Source organism: Carassius carassius, chromosome 9 (genome assembly GCF_963082965.1).
Source record: "Carassius carassius chromosome 9, fCarCar2.1, whole genome shotgun sequence".
In the NCBI taxonomy this organism is placed as follows: domain Eukaryota; kingdom Metazoa; phylum Chordata; class Actinopteri; order Cypriniformes; family Cyprinidae; genus Carassius; species Carassius carassius.
The window spans coordinates 15,865,310-15,891,443 of NC_081763.1; the positions used below are offsets into that span (position 1 = coordinate 15,865,310).

At 37.5% G+C, this 26,134-nt stretch overlaps 1 protein-coding gene across 1 annotated transcript in view; it reads left to right on the forward strand.

The window, feature by feature from the left end:
* Nucleotides 1-26,134, forward strand: part of LOC132149076 (glutamate receptor ionotropic, NMDA 2A-like) — a 148,973-nt gene that overhangs the window by 109,049 nt on the left and 13,790 nt on the right. Inside the window, exons 5-9 of the mRNA XM_059557994.1 lie at nt 13,806-14,008; nt 20,723-20,894; nt 21,233-21,386; nt 21,789-21,914; nt 22,604-22,833. Of these exons, the coding sequence (XP_059413977.1) occupies nt 13,806-14,008; nt 20,723-20,894; nt 21,233-21,386; nt 21,789-21,914; nt 22,604-22,833 (885 nt within the window). The remainder of the gene's footprint in view (nt 1-13,805; nt 14,009-20,722; nt 20,895-21,232; nt 21,387-21,788; nt 21,915-22,603; nt 22,834-26,134) is intronic.

Below are 26,134 nucleotides of genomic sequence, written 5' to 3' on the forward strand. Positions count from 1 at the left end.
ACATGATCTTTACTTAATATCCTAATGATTTTTGGCATAAAAGAAAAATCTATAATTTTGACCCATACAATGTTTTTTTGGCTATTGCTCAAAATATACACCAGCGACTGACATATATATTATTTATTTATTTATTTATTATTAATTATTATTTTTTATAACTCATAATTAATATATTTGAAACATAATAACTAAAAATAAAATTCGTTACATTGTAATTGATTTCTAATTTTATATTATTTTAATGACAATTTTTTGTTTGTTTTTATTTGTATATTTTATTTGTTGATAAACATTGAAAAAAAATCAGTGTACATTTTGACAGAAAAACTTAAATAAAATTTTTCTTGTAAAACATACTCCAGTAAACCGTGATCAGTAGTTTTTGCACTGTACAGTAGATATGTTTTGATATACAGTATATATATATATATATATATATATATATATATATATATATATATATATATAATTATTATTATTTTTTTTGCCAAATCAACGCAAAATAAGTCAAATACGGTATTTGTTATGCCAGTGAAAACTAATTTGCCACTGGAACTAAAAGAGAGAAAGAAAGAAAGAAAGAAAGAAAGAAAGAAAGAAAGAAAGAAAGAAAGAAAGAAAGGGGAGAGAAACAGGGAGGAGACCAAATTTTAAAAATGAAAAAAAAAAAAAAATTACTAAAAAGGAATAAAAGCACAAACAAACTGATGAGCCAGGAGCCAGAATGAAGCAAGGAGAAAAATACAAAGACAGAACATGTGAGAATAAGCAGTAGAAAAGGAGGAGGTTGGGAGCTGCCTGCACTGGCTTTAACTCATCCAGCAGAGATAAGGTGTAATTCTCTTTAGTAAGCCTGGTGTGTTTCTCTTCACCTCCGCTGTCCGTCATACTTACGGCCGTGCCCCTCTCCGTCTCCATCCCTCACTACCCTGACACTCACAGCTCTGCCCTTCATAGCCACTGCATTCTGCTGTGGAGATACACTTGATGATGTGCTTGTCTGCTGCCTAATTTAATGCCCTATCAAATCAACAGAGTTTGACTGATGGGACGGTCAAGACTCGCTGCATGTTGTCATGGTCAACATTGAAGTGCTTGGTCTGATAGCAGAAACTCTCATTCCTCCATTCAATGTTCACCGTGCCGTCACAGGAAAGATAACTTTATAGGAGGATGGCAACACAACAGATCCTCTTGCTGTGGCTGGCATTTTATGAAATATTTAACTGATACATCTGCCCTAGAGTAAGATGAGGTTAAGTGAGGGCCTGTCAGCCCTACCGTGGGAGCCCTATGGCCCACCCTACAGCATAGAGCTACGCCTGTTACAGTGGAAATTGACCTTTTGTTTTCAGCCCATAATGTGACCACTATGTCACACCAAGCCCAGGTTTGAAAAGAACAAAAAGGGTTGGACTAATGCAGTCATTTAAGAAGATAGCTTTTTGGGTCATTTAACTGTGCCTATCCATTCATTCCCTTCTACTATTGGTTCTCTTTTCTTTTGTTACTTTGAAACTAGAAAAAAATGTGTGCCCTTAATAATCAGACCATCTATTAGTTCTGTTGCCAATTATTGGCACTTATAATGCCACGTATTGATTATTTATTTATTTTTTCATTTTACAGTATATGTTATGTTATTTCAAAATGCTGTGTTACAATGTTTTGTTTTGGATTTTTTTATCAGTTTCTCTGAATAATGTAAACATCTTTATTATAAAAAAAATGAAAACTACATATGTTCTTTCAATTTTTGACAGTTTTGTCAAATAATGAAATTACATTCTTCAAAATTAAATTTACCCTTTTCTTAGTAGACCTAAAGGATCTCAATGAAAAGTATTCTAGCTGTTTTCCAGTACTCCGCTGTATCCGTAATAATGTCAAGCATGTGATCCTCTGGAGAGCTGAAACTTGATCCTTAAACAGCTTTTTCATACTGTGTAATTACTGGTGCTCTCTGCCTCGGCAAACAAGCCTAGAAGAACGAGTGCAAACATTTAGGCAGTGTAATGCAGGTGTGACCAGCCGTTCACCACACAGCTGTCTGTCTGTCTGTACGGGGAGAAGACGTGTTCAAAATGAAGCCATCAGAAGGGGATTTCACTTAAACAAGACGTCTGCAGGAGAAAGAATTAGAAGGCAGCCGTCTCGAGACTACAGCTTTCTTCTGGTGAATAAGTGTTTGCACAAATGGCTTTTATTTTAGAATGGAGGCATTGAATGGTTTAAGAATGGTGCAAGGCATTAGGGGAGGGCAACAGAGGTGTTTTTGACTACTGATGAGCTGAAAGTGCCCTTCATCTCCTCAAACATTATGCAGAAATCCTTTTCATTCTTTCTTTGTCTGTCACTTTCGCTCTCCCCCTCGCTCCCTTTGCTCTCGGCCTTGGCGGGCGTGTGGCAAATTGTTTGTGTTGTGTAATTTACTCAGGGGCCGTAGCTTCCCATCAGTAATCCCTTCTGAGGGGGTCAGCTCTGTCCTACTCATCTCTGTTCAGGGCGTCCTCTTGATATTGCCCATAAATCTGGCTATCGCTGATTATTTTGATACTACTGCCCGACCGAGTAATGGAATGTTGGCCCTCTTAAAGTGGTCCTCCTATTTGTGTGACCTACTGGAGACCTGTGGAGAATTGGCCTGGCTCATAGTCACAAGAAATAAGCTGCTGTCCTGCTTCCATTCTTCTTCCTGTCTTTTTTCACACACACAGAGAGAGAGAGGGTGAATACAAGCTCTGTACTATAGCATATAAACTGTACTGTTGTCACCTTGAAAGCCAGCCTTCATTTTTCGCCACTGTGTTCCCTTTCAATTTAGGCGGCCCTAAAAAAATCACACAACTTCATTAAAATGTTGAGTCATCATTGAACAGTGCCAGGACTTTTATTCGATGGTGGGATGGAATGTTTAATATGTGTGAACACTCAGTGTATCACGCAGATTGTGTGAGATTATGCTTTTATTTTTCCTTCTTCTTTTCAGTCATTATGTAATGAAAAAAAAAAAAAAAATAAAAAATCATGATTAAAATAATCAAAAACATTAAAAAAAATTAAATTGTAGTTACAAATTAAAATACTGCGAAAAAAAAGGATATATATATATATATATATATATGTTACATTATATTATATATCTATTTATTTTTTATCATGTCATGTGTTTAGAGTGACATGATGGTGCATAAATAATGGCATTTAAATGTGCTGTTTGGAGAGTATTTGTAACAGGATTTGGCAAGGTCAACATAAATGAAGAGAAGCAATGTGAAAAAAATAATAATATGTTTATCACAATCACATGCTATTTTAAACAAATGGGATTCAGTTTCTCAGAGGACCTCCAAGTTACTGAAAAACAGTAGTTAAATTGCTCTGTAATTTTCACCCGAGGTTGTATGAGAAAAACACAAACATGTTTGATTGAGGCAGGATTAAAATCTCAAAATATGTCTATGAAACACAGATTTGCCTAAAATCCTCAGGGAAGACTGGTCTCATCTGAATTTAGACAGGGAGCTGGCTGGCGTCAGATGAAGCATAACCCCAGTGGATCAACCAGGTTTGAGATTCAGTAAATAGACTCAAATGACAATCTAAAACCGAGCAGGTCGTTGTATTTGCAATATGGGTGACTCTGTGGCAAAACTGTGGCCGAGAGGCAATTAAACAAACAGTGTTGCTGCTTTTAATTAAAAAGCGGGTCACTGTAAATCATGACCAGAGGCTTTGATGAAAACAACTGCGCAGCAGCACCTCATGACGCACATTAAAGCCCTGTTTCTTATATTCCTCTGTTTATCTTGCTTCCCCCCCTATCTCTCTCTCTCTCTCTCTCTCTCTCTCTCTCTGTCTCTCTCTCTCTCTCACTCTCTCCCATCTTAATAATGTCTCAGTCACACAGAAATCCCATGCTACTCAGTCCAGCTCTGCTACCGCTATTGAACTATAAATAATCAACATCTCACGCTTAAAGCAAATCCATCCTCCTCCGAAGTTACGGAGGAGTTTGGTTTTCTGCAAAGGCTAATTACAGATCCAGCCTCTGTGATTAAACTTGCCCTCAGCTCTGATTGGCAGCCAGAAAATCTGTTGTCATTGTCTCATGTTGGCTGAATGCTGGATCTTGGATCCACATGGGACTTCAACAGAACAACTGCTGCCCACACAGACAACCCAGACAGACTTTTACAAACAAAAAAGAATATAATTGCTCCCTTAATGGGCTGAACAATGTGCACCACATAAACCTATGAGTTTTTCCTCCCTCTCTTTAATTGCTGGCCATTCAAATCACAAGAATAGTTGGCTCATAATGAATGATCTGTCGTCATTTATGCACACTCATGTCTCTGTATGACTTTATTACTTCTTTGGAATACAAAATGATTATCATAATTTTGAAGAATGTTCTGGACTTATTTATTCCACGCAGTGTAAGTGAAAGGGGAAGTAAGGCTTTCAAGCTTAAAATTAAAGGATACCATTATTATACCATTAAAGGATGAAAAAAGTTGTCAATATTTCCCATAGTATTCTGAATGTGTACATTGATTTTTGTGACAAACACAACAAAATGTGTTGTGTTGTAGTTATCAATTGATTTAAATTACTATTGACTTCTCTGTTTTCAGTATCTATTTTATTGCAATATTTTGTTTTTTATTTAAAATGGTTTAATACATTTTAAAAATTATAAATATTTATTAATTTCAAATTAAATATTATTTAAATAGTATTATTTAAAATGTAAATACTTTATTTCCAAATGATACTTATTTAATTTATTAATTTATTAATATTTTCATATTTAGGTATACTGTTCCTTTAAGAAAGTTTGAGCAGTATATTCTCATGGGCATCTCTGTCCATCGCTCTACTACCAGGGCCATGTCAGTGAACAGATTTTCATTTTTGTCAGGTGCTCCACTGTTCTGCAGCATTGATATGAACAATTAATCAACCCTCAGGGTACGACTCCCACATCAGTACTCAATACCCATATCATAATTCACTTAAGCATCTTTTGGCCCTGGTAATAAATGATGCTTGTAGAAATATATAGAGTGAAGTATCCAAGGTCAATACTCTGCAGCAAGCCGCAGCTCTACTTATGTGGAATTTTGAGTGGGCAGCAGCAGACACGTTGCTGAGTGTCAGCCGCTTTCAAGCTAGCTGTTTGGTTAGTGCTCAGTGTACACACAACCCCTCCCCTCTGCACAGGAGTCATTAATTATACCTCCTCAACCAAATTAGACATGGAGCGTTTTATCTTATTAATAGCTCTCTGCAAGCAAGTCTCCAGGATGGGCATTATACTGTTTTCACCTGGCGAAGGCGTTCTCATTCAACTCAATTCCTCTCTGTCACTTTTGAGGGTAAAGCATCTATGAAGGCTTGTCACAAGCCTTTCTTCATCCTCCCAGGGCTTGTAGGTGAAGCAAGAGCGCTCTGATATTGTGTGACACTCAAGTAATCACTCCTGAAGGGGGCAGATGTTGATTGGAATAGAAGCAGGTTGAGATGTAAAAGCACAAACTCTTTTTGCACTGTGACCATGGAAAAGCACAGCGCGCAAACAATTAAAATGCTAATTTCCTATCCCTGTGGTAAAGTGCTAATGACTTTTCTAGCCATCCAGCACCTAATAAATAGTTCCCAGTGAAGGTTAGAGGATGTTAGATTAGATCGTTCCATATGTGCTGCATGCACTATGGGTCAGTGGTGCAATATATACACTGCAAAGTATATGACTGAACTCACTGGCAATACTAGGTTTGATTTGATTTTATTTGATTTGATTTGATTTGATTTGATTTGATTTTACTTTACTTTATATAAATATGTAGTTTTTAAAATAGGGTTAAAAAAATAATAAACAATATTAAAAACAATTATTGTACACATTTATAGGATATACAGTAAAAGATAACTGTTTAATGGTCACAATTAAAGTAATGATTTATTCAAAAGAAATACCTGAGACTTTGAGGGTTACATTAATAATAATAATAAAAAAATCTTATAATATAAAATACAATATTAAATCATCAAAATAATTTATAAAACACTAAAATAATAAATACAATTATAAATTAAAAGATTTTTATAGATTTATTTTGATTGTCTTTAATAAAATAAAATGACTGAGAAATGTATGTAGCTCTGTTTCCTCACAAAATTCGTTTTTCCTGTGTGTGTTTCTGCAGGGGTTCATAGTGGGTGAAACAATAAACACTGTCAGGGAACGTCTTATCAGCAAGACAAGCACATTATCATAAAAAAAAAAACATGTCTGTTTGAGTGTACAGAAAATGTATTGTTTTTACAAACATTTGGTGATATGGCAGTTGTTCATTAGCTGTCAGCTGACATCAGTAAGTACCCTGTCTGACAGTACGTAAACAAGGTTCGATATATCAAACTATTGCTTGGCAAAACAGCTACACTGCATTCACAATAGATGATCTGTAGCATCTTTCCCAACTTGTGGTATATTGACATTTCCTAAGGCACTGGTTTAGTATCTACCTCACGTTTAATCTAGATTATCTGTCAAAAGCAGTGAGTTTACTGTCAGTGCAGTGCTGTTAGTCTCACTCAACTTCTTAATACATTTTCCATTTTCCTAGGACTTTCATCATTAATTGAAATACTTAATAAAATACTTATTCTAATAAACTGTCTTCACAACATCTGCAACCATTGGGGCCCCTCAAATCAAGTGGTCACAGATTAGTTTGTTCCTGTATCCACTAGAGCCTCTTTTTACTGTTATTCTAAACGCAACTGAAGTCGAATAAAATGAGAAAATAAACTTGCTTCTCTATTAAGAGCAGTAATACAATGAAGATGAAATTAAGCATCTTAATTTGGATTCTCTGCTCCATTGCATCACAAAGCTCCCTTTTAATTATATTTATCTAATGAGGTCATTGAAATGCATAGGCGCAGGCGGCTTGCTTTGCATGTGGCGGGATGGGGCTGTTTTGATCACAGGCGCTACATTGCCTGTGTTGTTTGATTAGATTTTAAGTGGCTCAAACACTGTCATTACTTAGTTTCTGGAACACAAGAGCCTTTCTTCATCATTTTAATGTATCCAATTTCTTTGTCTTTTTCTCTTTCTGCTTTACAAGTTCCTTCCTTTTAAAGTGTCTTCTTGGTTTATGGATGGTTGAATATTCACTCTCTTTCGCTTTGTTCTTAAAAGCAAACAACTTTCACACAAAAGAGAAAGTGTATATATATATATATATATATACTTCTTCTTCGGTTGTCCATCGAAATCCGTTGATGAAGTCCACGCCTTTAACGGTGAGATATTTGATGGCTGAACAGTCCTATCCTGGACCCACAAGCTCTATTGCAGGTGGGACATATGTACGTGATGGTGGTGGTGGTCACACTGGCAGCTCTGGCTGCATTTCTCCTGGCTTGCTTTTGCTGTCTTCTGGTTGTCCTCTCCATCTCTAGTGTACGAACCCCATCTCCACATAGCTGTCGCCAGATGGTGCAGTCAGCAGCAACATCTTCCAGATCCTCAGGTCTGATCTTACACTTTCTCAAGGCGTTCTTCATCTGATCCTAATAGCGCTTCTCCGGACCCCCAGCTGAGCATCGACCATGATGTAACTGGCCATATAGTACTCTGCGGGGCAGCTGACATAGGGGCATCCTTATCACATGCCCGAACCACTGCAGTTGACGCTGGGTAGTAATGGCCTCAATACTTCTGCAGTTATTCTTTTTAAGTATTTCAGTGTGAGGCACATGATTACGCCAAGTAATTCTCAGAATGCGCTAAAGGCAGCTTATGTGGAAGTGCTCTAAGGACTTGATGTGACGGCAGTAGGTTTCCCATGCTTCACAGCTATAAAGAAGGGTGGTGACAGACCGCTTGGTATACAGCCACCTTTGTGGAAGGATGAAGGTTCTTATTATGAAAGACTCTACATCGAAGACTCCCAAAGGCAGCTGGAGGCTCTGGATTTCATTGTCGATGCCACTATCCTCAGAGAGAAAACTCCCCAGATATTTGAAAGATGACACTACTGACGGCTGTTCATCTCCAACAGTAAAGACAGGAGATGTGGGTGGGACATTGGTACTCCATTGGCAGACCACTTCTGTCATTGTGGTGTTGACAGTCAGACCCCATCCTGCTGTACGCCCTCACCGCCAATGTTGGGAGTAACAGCGTTTAAGTATAACGGTGTTACTAACGGAGTTTAATTTTCAGTAACGGAGTAATCTAATTAATTACTTTTCCCATCGTTACAACGCCGTTATGTTTGCTGAGAATGTAAAGTGTCGCGTTACTACAATTTGGTTGAATAAAGAGCGAGGTGTCATGCTTTGGCTACTGTCTACACATCAGCTGCCTGACACCGTTGCAAATCCGATGATGATAGGCGTGGTCACTTTAAGAGACAATATGTCCATTATAATGATAGACATCCGATTTCTTTCTCCACTGTTTACTTTCACTTTAGACATAGCTGAAAGTTTTTTCAAGGATACTCTCCAAGACTGGTATTTTGACATTATTTTGTATGTATTTGTCAGTACAAGAGCATGAAGAGGCAAATTCCACATTTATTCTTTGAGACATGTCTCTTCATGCACACAGAACACTTGCGCAGGTGCTGAATTATGAACTTTTACATCTTTTTTTCTGTATGCATGTTTAAACTGCGATTTGTATTTGTTCGTTCAGGTGCAGGAGTGCCCACTTTTTTACGAGTCATCCAAAAATATTTTTAATGATATTCGGGTCGAGGTCGGTCGGTCGGGTCCTTTGAAATAAAAATGCCAATTAAACCTTTGTCATTTATATAAGTACTAGACACATTTTTGAACTACATAGGCCTACACTTTATTGGCTGAATAACTGGCATGAAGATGACGCACAAGCCCAGTCTGCACGTAGAGATGGAGGCGGCAAAGAAGACTGCATGGAGAGCAAAACATGATTTTGACGACTTCATTAAGTTTTGTTTTATAGAAAACTAATTTTAAAAGATTTTTGTTTTGTATAAATTGTATCTTAATTTTGATCAATGTTTTAGCAATCAGTTGATAGCCTAGCAGACAATGTAATAAGGCGCCGGCAGGATCACTTGCATTGCATGTGAACTAAACTCAGCGTGTGCCTCACAGATTTGAGAAATATAGACTATATATTACAGAAAGCTTGAAATGTCTACTTTTAAATGAAAATATTAAAACCAAAATAAATGGGCTACTCTCTGATGATGTAATCCATATGAAATGTGCATTTCTATCTGGCGTTCATGGTGAGTCTGCATTGTCAACTTCATCTTTGCAGCGACACAGTTTATTACTAAACAATAAAATGACTCCTTGCATATTTTCGAACCAGCAGGCCATTCTGGGTTGAGCGAGACCCCACGGAATGAGCGAGCGGATCGGGATATTCAGAAATGCGCTCTCCGCTCACGAGCTCTGATCAGAACAAACCCGAGCCTCAATGTCTGCTGACTTTGCAGAAACATACAAATAGACATAGCCAGACTAGACTATTTTAGTACAAATTATGAGCTTACTGACGATTTTTTGACAAAATTATAATATATTACGTTTTTTTTTTTTTTGCCTAGTTAGTCTTGCCTACGTTCCTATGGCCCAATGACGCTATGATGAGCATTTACTGCTTTTTAAAAATGCGGGAAAGGAAGCGGGTCGGGTACAATATATATATATATATTTATTTTTTCAGTCCGAGTTGCGGGCGGGTTAGTTGAAAACGTCGGTTGGGTGCGGGTTATTAATACATTGACCCACGCATCACTGGTGCGAGTGGATAGATTCACGCTTGCGCATTATTTAAATGTGCTTTCACATTACAATAATGCGCTCTCCTTGCTGCTTCTGAACCGCGTACAACTTACTGTATACGCACTGCAGATGGAGTACGTGTGACCCTTGGGCAATAAATATATTGGGCAAAACATATATCACCTGAGGCACCGCTACAGTGAGCTCTATGACCAATGCATGGCAAAAAAAAAAAAGAATCCCTGAACACGGTTTTATTTTATTTATTTTTTATTTTTTCCATATGTCTAGACATTTTGTTTTACATCTTTACTGATTATTTTGACTTATGTCTGTTCTAGAGACATTTGATAAAGCTCTCATTGGTTTTCCTTTGGAAATATGTTTAAAATTTATACTGAATGCATTTATGACTGTAAAGCATGTCTGTGTGTGTCAAAATCGTGATTAAAATCGAAATCGCAAAATTGATCAAAAAATCGTGATTATTGATTTTTCTGCCTTTTCTTTCTTTCCCCCCCTGTATTTTAGCAGAGTGTAAAATCAATCAGACATCTCGTATATTAATATCAATAACTCGTATATTATACTCGCAGGCTTTGGATGTGAATGTGAGGGCACATAATACAGCATGTGGAGCGCGCGAGCACCAAATGGCTTAAAATACTTAAAAGGTGTTCAAATTATAAATTTTTGTGACAATGCAACAATTATCTGATTAGTCAAGTGACAGTTCTGTCAGCTGTTCCGATCGAAATGCGAGTGAGTCTTGTATCGCAGCGTGCAGCAGGTCGCTGTAGTGCAGGCGAGATGCGCTGATGAGAAGTGCGCTCCGAGAGAGTTCGTGGATTCGAAGACTGGGTTCGAATGACTGATTTAATCTAATAGTTTGTGTTGATTTATTTTATTATTCAAATCTATGTTGAATAAATGCAGGAATTTCCCTCATTATAAACTTGAATGCTGCGAGAATTATTAAAACCATGCGATATAGCTACACCCACAGAAATTTAGGACCTGATAAATATTACACAGAGATTTGAAAAATAAAATTCCACAAATTTTTCAAAACGTTTTTAGTTCTGGAAATTGTTTTTTTTTTAAATCGCATGGCATTTCCATGTTATTCATGACCTTACAGACTAAATCCAACTGGTGCACGCTCTTAATATCACTTAAACTGGTCCAGCAATGTGATTGTGCGAGTGTTCCGTTACCTCTTCCTCCTGTAATCACATGCCGGATCCGTTACCCCGCTTTGTTCCGGGACCTCGCAATTTACAAATTAAGCACTGGTGGTGACCCATACTCGGAATTAGTGCTCTGTATTTATCCCATCCAAAGTGCACACACACCAGTGAATACACACAAACATCATGAACACACACCCAGAGCAGTGGGCAGCCATTTTTTTGTTGCAGCGCCCGGGGAGCAGTTGAGGGTTTGGTGTCTTGCTCAAGGGCACCTCTGACCTTTGTCTGGTCAAGTGCTGTTTATTTAGTAATTAATGTTAGTTACTTAATAATTGCATCTTGTTGATTTCGCTTTTGTTTGTTGAATATTTTGGCACAGAATAACAATACTCTTGTTCATGTCATACTGTTTATATTCAGTCTGAAAGACTTCAGACGTTCCATGTCTGTGTATATTTACAATGTAAGTATGTGTGTGCATTTGCAATGAATGCATACTGTGAAGTTTCAAGAGCAACGATTTCAAAAACAAATGCTCAAACTTTTCCAAATAACGATGAAAAACAGAGAGAGAGCTGAGCCAAAGACCAAAAGTGAGCAGAATGAAAGCAACAGAGAGATAGAGAGATGTTCTACACATGAGACGGTGGAGATAAAGTACGATAAGAATGAAAAAAGAGACTTGAGCTAGGTTTAGCAATTTCTGAATCCTGTTCCATTAAGAATTAATGGCTTGGTGCAGTTTCAACTCTAGGAAGCGCTCTGTTGTTCTTAGCATTTGTGCTCTGTTTCATTGGTGAGCTCGCTGACATCAGCCCACCCTTCCAAAACACACTGAATTATTCAACTGCTTGTGGCCTATCGCTCCATCATCAGCACGTACAGCAACATATGTGTCCTGCCACACATTCATAAGCATCGCTGTGGACACACAAAGAGACAATTGTGCCTGAATATAACACGGCTTTACTTCAGCGTTACTAAAAGGTCTGCACGTAATCTCTGTAAACAACTGACAGTACAAGAGGGGTCATGTCGTTTTATTTTCAATAAAGAAAGTAATCTGAAAACATACTATTCATAAATCATACTTTTAGGATGGTGAATCTGGAGTCGACAGAAACTGCAAGTAGTTACTTTGTCTTCAGTTGAGACAGATAAGCTTGGTGAGCCATTTTTACCCATAGTGCTTGACAGAAGAAATGTACCATCAAACCAAATGAGACAGATTAATGAAATTAATTTTTCACACAGTAGAACAAGAAGCGTTGGAGAAATTTGGTGGGGGGAAACTCAAAAAGAAAGGCACTTTGACTCTAATAAGGTTGTGGATGAATCGGAGGCTGTGCTGCTGATAAAGGAAACACTGGCGGTGTCGGAGACGTCCTCAGTCTTCGGTTCATCAGGGGTAGGAGGAACGCGATTACGGCTTCCTCCTAAAGCTTGCTGATAGGATTAACAGCATTAACTCAAATGTCCTGTGTCACTGGTTAGCAGTACTGCAGCTACAGAAAGACCCCGGTCCCCCCGATCACAGCTCATCTCTCTTCAGTGCACTGACCTGACCCTCTTAGGAAGATTTGGTCATGACTGTCATGTGTTTTTCAGGTTTCTTTTTTTTTTTTCTTGTTCCTCAGAATGGCACTGTTCCGGATATCATCTGGGAACTGCTGGTGTACTGTTTAATGAAGTATTTAAGCATTATATTAACACTTTCGAATTATGTACATAAGTAGGGATGGCAGTATTTAAGTATTACATTTCATTTTGTGCTGCTGATAAAGGAAACTCTGTATCTATATGTTACTATATGTGGCACTATTTGATTAATATAATTTATTTTTGTTTTATTTTTTGTTTCTTTAAAAGTGAAGAAAAAAAAGTGACGTGACAAACAGCCAAGTATGGTGACCCATACTCAGAATTAATGCTCTGTATTTAGCCCATCCAAAGTGCACACACACAAACCATGAACACACACCCGGGGCAGAGGGCAGCCATTTATGCTGCGGCGCCCGGGGAGCAGTTGGGGGCTCGGTGCCTTGCTCAAGGGAACCTAAGTCATGGTATTGCCGGCCCAAGACTCAAACCCACAACCCTAGGGTTAGGAATCAAACTCTCTAACCACTAGGCCACGACTTCCCACTTCCCTTTATTACATTACATGACATCAATTGTAAACTTTTTTTTTTTTAACATTTTTCCTTATTCAGACACAGGGACTGTGTTATGTGGCACTGTTTGATGAATGTGTTTGCCTGGCCTGTGTGAACCTGATATGATTTGCTCTTAAGCATTGCTTTATCCAAACACCTTGCTTTCTGGGACTGAGATAGAGAGAGAGAGAGCGAAAGATACAAAGCAGGGATGGATCCTCAGCAAATACATGCTTAGTGATCACAGTCTAGCCATAGAAGACAGAGACAGACAAACATGGCATCCAAAGGAAAAACAAATCTGTGTTAGTGTGACACTGGTGAGGTTGAGACAGAGTCACACCTTCTCTCTCACTATTATAAATGTGTGAAATAATTTGAAGAATTTATTTCACATTCACACGTTTTACATTTTCACATTTCACACTTAAAAAGTGTTTCAATATTTTTTTTATTAATATTTTAATTTTAGTTCGATTTTTATTTTATTTTATTACAATTATGAGCACCTATTTTTTTTTTCTTTTCTTTTTTTTTCTCTGTCGCTGTTGTTACTGTGTACATTGATGTGTTGGCAAAGTAAAAGAATAATGCCAGTAAGCTATTGAGCAATAATGTGACACTCCTCTTTTCAATTTATTTCCAGATGGGCAAATGGGAGAACCAGAGTTTGACTTTGAAATTTCCTGTGTGGCCTCGCTTCAACTCTTTTGGTGATGCAGAGACAGACGACAATCACCTGAACATTGTAACTCTAGAGGAGAAGCCTTTTGTCATCGTGGAGAATGTGGAGCGCCGGACAGGCACCTGCATGAGAAACTCTGTGCCCTGTCGCAAACACATCAAAGAGTAAGGCTTGCTGCTCACCTTCTCTATCACTCACACATCTCCTGAAAGAATCACTCTCAAACCGATGGATGTTTGACTTTCTGACCCTAGAGAGGTGCGTAGAGTGATGTTAGAGAACTCTTAAAGAGTGTTTGATATATATTGAGGGTTGTTGACTGCATGACTACAATAAGTATTGTAGTGTTACTGTCCGCTTGACACTGAATTGGATTTTACAGGTGTTAACTGAGGTTTAGATGCTTGTTGACCAAGAGAGACCCAAAAGTTTTTTCTAAAAAATACATTTTCTAAAATAAAAAAAGCCTTTTCTAAAGTTACAGTAAAAACAGTAATACTATGAAATATTGTTAATATATTCTTGTGATGGCAAAACTGATTTATCAGCAGTCATTACCCCAGTCTTTAATGTCACACGATCCTTCAAAAATCATTCTTATATGCTGATTTGGTGCTGAAGAAACATTTCTTATCAATGCTGAACACAGTATTCAAATTAATGCTGAATACAATTATTATTATTATTATTATTATCTTTTTTTATTGTACAGACCCCTTATGAATAGTAGTTTACATGTTTGAGTCTGTTTAAAAAAAAAAGACAGCTAATAAGAAATCGGCATATTCAAATGATTTCTGAAGGATCACGTGACACAGAAGACAGGAGTATTCATACTAGAGTATGAAAATTCAGCTTTGGATCAAAAGAATAAATTACATTTTTTTATGTATTACATTAGAAAACTATTTTAAATTGTAATAATAATTATTATTATCATGTTATTATTAATATCATCATTTAGGTTTGGAGAAGGCATGAGGGTATTTATTTGATTTTATATTAAAGGAACACTCCGACTTTTTGGGACTTTAGCTTATTCACAGTATCCCCCAGAGCAGAGGTGGGTAGTAACGAGTTACATTTACTTCGTTACATTTACTTGAGTAATTTTTTGGGGTAACTAATACTTTTCGGAGTATATTTAAAGATGGGTACTTTATACTCTTACTTGAGTAAATTTCTGAGGAATTTTACTGTGTATCAAACCAAGATCCAGAACCATATAGTTTTGAGCCAGAATACACAGACGAGGAGTTACAAACTTTGGAAGCTGTAAGACGAAGGGAGAATCAGAACGAACACGGACTGGTGGTGTAAATGTGGAACATGCCAACCTATGCCGACAGAAACCGAGTGCCTTTGTTGTAATGAATGGGACCGGGTATTGCCATCAATGTCAAGGCTTGATGACAATCAAAATATTTGCGTCACTACCACGAAAGATTTCTCTGCCCTAATACACCCGGCAGTTGTCTTTTTTTTCCCATTGTGACAAGATCAACAGGAAGAAACGTCCCATGCCGAGTGAGCTGTCCACCAAGTAATTGATTTTGTTATAATGATCATTCATAGTTCAATGAAATTGTAGTATAGCCATTGCATACAGTGTGTCACAATAATAACAATAAAGGGGATACACTGATACACGGACCCCCTATTCACGTAATAGTGTCACTACTAAGGTTATATTACATTAGCATGGCACTGTTACAGTATGGCTAATGTTAGTCATCTCAAAACATAACGGAACACTTACCGCAGTAACAGGTGATCTAATTTGTCCTGACTTTATTATCGATGGGATGGCTGTATCCTGTAGCACACGTTTCATGGTCCGTGTGGCAACTTGCATTTTTTCAAAATAGTCGTCTACAGTAAAATGTTCAGAGAAAACGAAATACTTCGTGATGGTGTTTACAGGTGTGTTTGGATCTATTTCCAGAACAAGTAGCTATCGATTCATCAGGTCAGCGTTTGTGGTTGGAATTCTATGAAACATCATAGTAATACCTGGTCTCCCCTGTTTATTGTCGCAGTTCTTTACAATACAGCGAACACACATGATTGTACACTATAAATCTACTATCTAGTAATTGCTGACTCTATTACTCCAACTCTGAGCGAACTCTCTTCTCCTCACCACGGCACGTCTCGGGTGCTGCGCTAATCACTCCGCCCAAGTAGCCACTCCGCCCAAGTAACGTTAGCTGTGCTCCTACGCCTAGTGAGAATATAGTTCCCAGTATTTATACGATTAAAAATGGTCTCTGTCTCATATAGCCTTGTTATTTGTACACACTGTGACTATACAGATCACAACATGTAAATAGGAAAATGTTTGCATTATTTTGTCACTTATTGGGATTACTCTGCTACCAGTATCCATTTACATCCAGTCTTTGTGCTAAGCTAGGCTTGCGGTGGGTGCGTCAAATAACACTTAAAGAACGCACAGAAATAAAAAAGGTATGTATGGACTTATCTAACTCTGGGGGATACTGTGAATAAGCTAAAGTCCCAAAAAGTCGGAGTGTTCCTTTAAATAAAAAGTATGACCTCAAAATAAGTAGATCTTTAAAAATTTCTCCTTTTTTTTAATGAAAGAAGAAAGTCAGTAGGTTTGGAATGAAATAAAGATACAGTAGTTAAAAGATGAAAGAATTTTCATTTTGATGGTTGAACAAATTACTTAAAGCCCCCCCAAAAAGTGAACTGTATTTGTGTATAGATTCAACTTTTTGGCCCAGTCTGACAGACAGACAGTCTAAGACTCTTGTCTGATCTTTGTCAGAGATAAATATGATGATGTGTGAACAGCAGCTCATCTGGTATCCTCAGCTGTCGTTTTACCCTCTACTTTAGCTGCTGCTGAGGATCACTCTGATGAGCCACTAAGATATTTGTTCTTTAAAAGCAAATGTCAGGATTCAGATATCTGAAGCCTGTTGTCAGCTCTATCAGCTCAGACTATCACTACTTACCTCTTAGATTTAACTCCTAGATTTTCACACTTTATGTAGTCTTGGCAAGTGATCAGAATTGCCTGCCACAAAAAAAAAATCTCTAAATGAAGAAACAAACATAGCAGACAGTGTGTCTTCATGAGAATGTAATTGGTGTAGTAAAGGCAGTGGTCTGGTGACATAGGAGAGCCGCTCTTATTGCCGCTGGGTATCAAAACGGGAGGAAGACTCTGTAATAATATGGTTTCTGCCTTGTGAGAGTTTGAATAGAACCTCTGCAGGAGCCGGGGGAATTCGTTGTGTGCGTCATAGCCAGCACAGAGGGGAAGAGATTGATTTTAAACTGGATTTTGCTTAGGCAGTCGAATGTGTGTCTCTCTCATTGTGGAGACAGGAAAGTTTATTCATTTCTGCAGTCAGAAGGCATGCAGCCACTTCTTGCTGCCAAAAACACTCCTCTGCTTTCATGAGATCAGTGCTCGGCTGGATTTACAATTAGCTTTTTATCTAACATAATAACAGTAAACAAACTTCATAGCTCAGCTTTTCATTTGTAGACTGTATCTGCATTGTAGACTCATTTATTTTGTTCAGGTACAGGTTATGGAGCAGCTAGGATAATCAGGCAAATTATTTTGTGATTAAATGTGAAAATTCACTTCTAAATGTTGTAGAATTTTTTATTTTATTTTAATCATTTTGATAAACAGAATATTTTGTATTTTATGTCATTTTATGTTATATTTCAGACTTTTGTTTCCCTAGTAATGAAGGCTTATGCAATGCACATATTTTGAGGTGCAGTTATTTTTATTTTAATAATAATTTTCTTAAGTGGGGTAATTTTTCAAAGATTTTTTTGTTTTGTTTTGTTCAACCTTTGGCATCTCCAGTAATGAAGGCTTACACAGTGCACATGCACTTTCTCTGGTAAGACATAATGGAAGTATTTGCATCATATTGAGGTCTCTGAAAAACTATTTAAAGTTGTTGCATGCAGACTGCATCTGGGGCTACATTGGGACTACATCAAATACATGGCGATAGCAAAAATAGGTCACAGCGAGAAGCAGGAATTGGCGTGCATGGGAGAAATCTGTGGAGACAAAGTACACTCATAAGTGTTTTATTCTTATTGTTGATCTGTTTAAAGAACATAGAGAGCCGAGTTTTAATTAGCTTCAATCTAAAAGTTAAATGAGGTTCCCAGGTGGCTTGGCTAATTTAAGTGTTGTCTGTCTGAACTCTGCAGTGGATATGCTCCACTCACAGATGGTGGCATGATTACTAATGCAGCTCTTGTCCTGTCTGCAACCCTGTCATTTTTTTTCTTTTCTAAAGTACACTTTTCTCTATAAGCTTAGCTACTTTGAACAACTGTCTGCTAATTGGAGAGTGTTCTATATTCACACCAGTCTCTCATAATTATGTCCAGAACATGCCTCCCCCAGAGTGACTTTTGTGAGTGAGTTAAAGATCCTGTTAACAAAAAGGTTATAGGTTTAAACCCAACAAGGGACAGTCCATTAACCACTACCATTCTGCCCTTGAGCAAAGCACTTAACCCCAGGCTACTCCAGGGGGAGTGTCCCTGTAATAAGTGTTCTGTAAACTGTCTTGGACAAAACCAAAAGTTTTGCTCATTCCTGACTCAGTGTAACGATCTCTGCATATAAACAAAATATGCACAAATCTAAAAAAAAAAAAAAGTAATAATAATAATTGACATTTAAAACGGTTAATCTGATTGTTGTTTAAATATGTAATTAAATGTAACAATAAAGAAAAAAAAAATCATTAAATAATTTAAATTGCAACTTTGCATTTGTTTTTTCCTTTTGCCAAATGTTTTTCTTTATTCATTTGGCGTAAGTTGGCCTAAGTAAATTATAATAATATAAAACAATTAAAAAATTTAAAGTTGAATAAATCAAATATTGGCTTGTTTAAAATACTGTATGTAGTTCAATGTAACAATAAAGAATAAAATAAATATAAAAATAAAATGATTTGTTTACTTACGTTTTTATTCTTAAGTTAATAAAATTGATAATTAATTAAATTGTAAATTGGTGCATTTTATAAAAGTGCCACTCCTAGTCCTTGCTGGGTATAAACATTAATGTATCTGGCAAACTGCTTGGGATTGGAGCACCCAGATTTTAATACTATGTGTAAACAGGACTATATTTGGGTGAGGTAGTACTCTAGGATAAATTCTGCTGAGAAATAAATAAAAGTTAAGTGTATGAACACTTGACGTAATGTAAGCTGGAGTTATGCAGGTCTACTCCAGTCAACCCCTCCTGACTATGTTTAAAAACAGGACACTTTCCCTCAGTCCAAATGAAATGATCATCTTGATTGCCTTGTAAATAGAATTGTCTTCATTCTCGCTCGTGAAAACAGGAACCCCTCTGCAATTAAGTCGGCACAGATTGGCGGTGGTCTTTATGAGGCATCAGAAATCTCCAGCCGACTGCAATTTTCACCAGAGGTTTGGCACTCCCTTGATGGCTCCCTGAGAGGCTCTCAAGGGAAAGACCTATTATTCATTGTAATTAAGAAATTTCTCCACTGCCAGCAGCGAAAGGCTTTATCGTTCATGCTTCAGCACACTATACCTACTGTACTGTAATCCCAGCTAGCGAATGGTTTGCGCAAGCAGGCTGCTGTCCAAAATATGCTTTAGACACACTGCAGCTAATACAATTGTGACTCCTCTTCTGAGTGCTTAATCCTGCTCTGTTCACACAGAGATTGCTTACGGTGTACATGCAGTGAAAATCACATGAAGTTAGTTCACACATGCAGTATACTGTATACTAACTGCCTTAAAGGAGGTCTACAAAAATAACAACAATCATGTTGTTCATAATTTCATGTTTCTGGTGAGATTAAAATGTTATTTGTGCCTAACCTTTTTTTGTGTGATTTACAAACATAAAGTAACAAACTGACATATTGTGTGATATGTGTTGTCATGAAATCAGAGACTAACATCTGTGCTCAGATTTATTCCTCAAACATTTAGGTTGTGACAATAAATATACTTTTAAATCTGTCAAATTGATACATTACGGTCCAGAGAGAGCACTTTGTTTAAAAATGCCAAAAGGCCATTCTGTCAGTTTTAGTTTACTGATAAGTGTTTGTGGTCATTAACATTTCTTTCATCAATTGGGTTAAAGTTTCCTTCTACATTACCATTCAAATGTTGAGGTCGGTATGATTTTTAAAAGTTTTTGATCTTATGATCGCCAGGCTGCATTTATTTGATACGGTAAAAACAGCAATATTGTGATATTTTTTTTTTTACATTTGAATATACTTTAAAATGCAATTTATTTCTGTGATGGCCAAGCTGATTTTTTTAGAAGCCTTTACTCCAGTCTACATGATCCTTTAGAAATCAGTATAATATGCTGAATTAGTGCTCAAGAAACATTATTGTCAATGTTGAAAACATTACTGCTCAATATTTTTGTGGAAAAAGTGATGCAATTTTCAGGTTTCTTTCATTAATATAAAACAAAATTTAGTTGAAATATATTTTTTAGTAACAATGTACTGTAAGTCTTTACTTTCACTATTAATCAATTTAGTGCTTCTTTGCTGAATAAAAGTATTTCTTTCTTAAAAAAAAGATTATTTATATATATATATAATAGATATATATATATATAGATATATATTATTATTATTATTATTGCTGACTTAGACATCGGAATAATTTAGGCATACATTCCCATATTTAAAGCACAAAACTTGCAATACTGCCATATATATTATTTCCTATGCATGGAACAATCCAGAAAATTCATCAGTCAGCTAAGCGTGAAATGGTCCTGACATCATGATTCAGATATTTTGCTTTAAGTTGAACTGTGATTAATGTGCTCTATCCATCAGCAACACCACTGAGGGAGGAGGAACGTACATTAAAAAGTGCTGCAAAGGATTCTGCATCGACATCCTCAAGAAAATCGCTCGGAATGTGAAGTTCACCTATGACCTTTATCTAGTGACCAACGGGAAGCACGGGAAGAAGATCAACAACGTGTGGAATGGCATGGTGGGAGAGGTGAGAAGATTTCAATAGCCAAATCTGCCGATGCGATTTGTTATCGAATGCTGATTTTCCATTTATGGAGCTAAACAAAATTAGATTAAATAAAGTTGCTCTTGCGCGCTCTCCACTGGTAATTTTGTAACAGTCAAAGCCTGATATCAAATGTAAAATTGGAAAAAAGGATGTAGATATTTGTGCAATTTGGCTCTAGAGAGAGTGAAATGCTGCAACTCAGTTTTCATTTGGCTGCAAAAATCAATTGAAATGTCCCAGGTGTTCTGTATAAAAACTTTGTATAAAAACTTGCAGCTTTTGACTAAACCTCTGTGTCATCTCGTCTCCTTCCGCAGGTGGTGAACAAAAAAGCAGTCATGGCCGTGGGCTCCCTGACAATCAATGAGGAGCGTTCAGAGGTCATCGATTTCTCTGTCCCCTTCGTGGAAACAGGGATTAGTGTGATGGTATCCCGTAGCAACGGAACCGTCTCTCCATCAGCGTTTTTAGGTAACTATCTGTAGGGCACAGCAGCCGGTTTCTTGACGACCGTGAGGGCAAGTCTTATTTCCACCTGTCACAATATTGAAGTCTTCCCACCAATCAAACCGCAGATCCGACAGGCCGATAGAGTCGCCCACCAATCCACTGAAGTGGGTCGCTTTTAGATTCATATGCTTGATGGCACTAGATCAGCAAGCCATTATTTAATTAGCATAAGGCCAGTAATTACAGGCTCTGAGAAACTTCCCCTATGGACACTCGCCATTTTCGCATTTGTTTCCCACAGTAAAGCTCTTTAATCTCTTCATCTTGTCTATAGTCACATATCACGCAGAATGCCTGGATGATAGTCACTGACTGTGACTTTTTTTCCTGATCTACCTGTTTCTCGCTCCTCCTTCGCTGCAGAGCCCTTCAGCGCGTCTGTGTGGGTGATGATGTTTGTGATGCTGCTGCTGGTGACTGCGATGGCTGTCTTCATGTTTGAGTACATCAGCCCACTGGGCTTCAACAGGAACCTCGCTCAGGGCAAAGGTACGTAACTAGCTCTCTCAGCTACTCACTCCCTCCCTCCCTCCACGGTTCCTCCTCCGTTTCCCCGCAATGCAGTCAGTCTTTCAGATTCAGGCACACTTGAAAATCCTTGCCCTGCTCTGATAGTGTCTCACATCTGCACCACAAATCCCCTGTTCTTTTGTGAAACATATAGGCTTAATTTATACTTAATTTCACCATGTTCGGCGCTGAGTGGTTTCAGGCTCCGAGTTAGTTCAATAAAGTTCAATTCATTTTCATTTGATTCAAGTGGATCAGATTTAAATCATGTAGCCTCATTTGGAGTGCCTTTGTTATGTGGCACTAAAAAGCATTACTCTCTTTGTCTTGATTTGTCCTTTTTCTAAAAGGAGGCACGTCAAAGCAATCTAAAGATAAATCAACTGTCAATTTCTACACCAACCTTACAAAAGAACCGTTTCTAGCTTCTGTATATTTATTGTAATGTTTCATGGTGAACTCTTGCATGCAGTCCCACTTTTATGAAAACAAAAGGCTGATGAACTATTCAAGAATATGAAGATTAGCAGCTGAGCAGTAGGGTGCTGTATGTTGGCTTAATTCTCTGCAAGTACTCTAGAGGGGAGATAATGTTATTTCCAAAATTAAATCACTGAGAAATACTTTGGCACAAATGAAGGATGTTATTGAAAATGCACCTTCCGCAGACCCCCACGGACCATCCTTCACCATGGGGAAAGCAGTGTGGCTGTTGTGGGGCCTGGTATTTAACAACTCTGTGCCTGTGCAAAACCCCAAAGGCACCACCAGTAAATTCATAGTGTCCATCTGGGCCTTCTTCGCTGTCATCTTCCTGGCCAGTTACACTGCCAACCTGGCTGCCTTCATGATCCAGGAGGAATTTGCGGACCAATTGACAGGTCTAAGCGACAAAAAGGTAAAACATTATTTATACACTATAGCGTTCAAATGTACTTTTGTTTTTTTTGTATACAAATGTACTATGTTGTTTTTGTTTTGTTTTTTATCTATCTATCTATCTATCTATCTATCTATCTATCTATCTATCTATCTATCTATCTATCTATCTATCTATCTATCTATCTATCTATCTATCTAATATTCAGTAATATGCAGTTTACTTTGCATTTAGGTCATGTAAGTATATTTATTGCTTGATTATGTGACAAAGTGTGTGTGTCTCCCAAAGATCTAATGAAAGCTACGCCTCTGATGGCAGTGGTTTCGACAAAGTAGTTTGAACTTTGGTAAGATGTTGCAGTCTCTGCTGAGTATTTACTGCAGTCTAGAGTGTTTTCTTTGCAGGCTTGAAGTTATGTCGGGCGCTGAATGTTTTGTTCATAAGGCTTGTATCCGAGACTAATGAGTGCTCCTCCTTTACATGAAAACAAAGACTTCACAACTGATAAGTATTTATTTCAGGCAGAGAATGCACAAGAATCTTTCATGAGAATCCTGCACCACACCAGTATGCTGCTGTGAGTGTCGGATGATGATGAGGTTGAGCCTTCTTTAAAACAATTTGCATGCTTGGAAGCTTTAAAAAGTACTATGCATTGCATTGCAGAACTGGTATGTGAAGAGAAAACAGAAGACAGACTACCCAGTGCCTTTTTATATTATAATGTAATATAATATAAAACAATACAATACAATATATATTTTTATTTATTTATTGTGTGGGAGATCTAATTTATCGCAAAACAAGTACAAATCTGAACTACTAGCCCATCCTGGCAAGTATAAAATATCCTGTTTAAAAAGAATCTCTTCAATCACAAATAAAACAAAGCCTAAAGCTGTTTCACATAGATTATGAACTCTGTTTTGTAGCAGTAAGCTCTATTAAAGTTGAATCATTTGTCTCGTTCAGCTGTCATGGGACTTTTTTGTGTGTTTTACTGTAAGGTCAGCATTTGTGATTGGTGTAGAGTGTAGTAATGTGAAATTTCATCTCCAAAATACAGAGAGTCTATACAAGTCCAGATAGGAGTGTATATATAAGTATTATAATAAGACATGCAATGTCAGTTCTCTAAAATAAAAATCGAGAGGGGAGTTGAATTAATGTATTATTTGGGCTTAAGGAAGAAGAAGATATGAAGAGCAAGAGGAAATAGCTTAAGATGAAGTGTTTGATACTGTTCTTTTTTCTTTTTTTTAAAGCCTCCCATGGACAGGTGTTGAAAATTAGCATGTGTGCTAAAACACTTAAGCAAATGCATATGGTTCATCCAGTTCATTAAAATAAGATCCCCGGTCCTGCATTCACAGCACAGCCTGTGCATCACAGCAAAGCCACACATTAAAGAGCCACAACTCTGGTCAAATAGTCAATAAAGAAACACATTCAAACACATCTGCAGTCTTCCGGCAAAGTGATTCTTTTCTTTGGCAGATTGGTCATATGAGTGATGCAGAATAGTGTCTAAAGAAAGGATAAAAATAGAATCTTAAGCAAAGCTGCCGGACTTAGTCCAATGATGTTAGGCCCTTATCAACGACATATTAACTCAGATCCAATTCGAGCCCTAAATACCCACCTGGACTACGTATTAATGAAGCTAGCAATAAATTTTATCAAAATTATGCCAAAATAATTGTCATGGTGCACTCTTTAAGAAAAAAAAATAATAATAATAATGAAAAAAACATTCCGAAAGGGGGATTTTGTAGCAATGCCATAGAACCATTCTGGGATCCTCAAAGGACTTTTCAGTGAACAGTTCTTAAAGGGATAGTTCACCCAAAAATCATAATTATGTCATTAATAATTCACCCTCATGTTGTTCCAAACCTGTAAGACCTCCGTTTATTTTTGGAACACAGTTTAAGATATTTTAGATTTAGTCCGAGAGCTCTCAGTCCCTCCATTGAAACTGTGTGTACAGTATACTGTCCATGTCCAGAAAGGTAAGAAAAACATCATCAAAGTAGTCCATGTGACATCAGAGGGTTAGTTAGAATTTTTTGAAGCATCGAAAATACATTTTGGTCCAAAAATAACAAAAACTACGACTTTATTCAGCATTGTATTCTCTTTCGTGTCTGTTGTGAGAGAGTTCAAATCAAAGCAGTTTGTCATATCTGGTTTGTGAACGAATCATTCGATGTAACCGGATCTTTTTGAACCAGTTCACCAAATCGAACTGAATCGGTTCGCGTCTCCAATACGCATTAATCCACAAATGAGCTGTTACCTTTTTAAATTTGGCTGACACTCCCTATGAGTTCAAACAAACCAATATCCCGGAGTAATTCATGTAGTTAAACAGTACACTGACTGAACTGCTGTGAAGAGAGAACTGAAGATGAACACCGAGCCGAGCCAGATAATGACTCGTTCACGAGTCAAGAACCGGTTGCATCGGTTTTCGGATCACCAGTAGTTCTTTCTGACAGTTCGATTCAATAAACCAGTTGAAGAAAACGGTTCACCGGTTCTTTTCCGCTCGACGTAATGACGTCATTGGCGATGATTGCAAGCCTTCGGTTTACCTGGCCACATAACATTAGCACAGAATCAGTTCAGAATCAATCACCAAAAGAATCAGTTCGGTTCTGACGCTCTGTGTGTCGGCCTGCTTCACACTGAATCACACATGCGCAGTATAATCAGCGCCTCGGTTCTCGAATCGGACGAGTCCGACAGAAACGGTTCTTGACTCGTGAACGAGTCATTATCTGGCTCGGCTCGGTGTTCATCTTCAGTTCTCTCTTCACAGCAGTTCAGTTAGTGTACTGTTTGAGTACATGAATTACTCTGGGATATTGGTTTGTTTGAACTCAGAGGGAGTGTCAGCCACATTAAAAAAGTTAACAGCGTAAGTCATTTGTGGATTAATGCATATTGGAGACGCGAACCGTTTCAGTTTCAAAACGATTCAGTTCGATTTGGTGAACTGGTTCAAAAAGATCCGATTAAATCGAATGATTCATTCGCGAACCAGATATGACAAACTGCTTTGTTTTGAACTCTCTCACAACAGACACGGAAGAGAAAACAAGGCTGAATAAAGTCGTAGTTTTTGCTATATTTGGACCAAAATGTATTTTCAATACTTCAAAATATTCTAACTGACCCTCTGATGTCACATGGACTACTTTGATGATGTTTTTCTTACGTTTCTGGACATGGACAGTATACCGTACACACAGCTTCAATGGAGGGACTGACAGCTCTCGGACTAAATCTAAAATATCTTAAACTGTGTTCC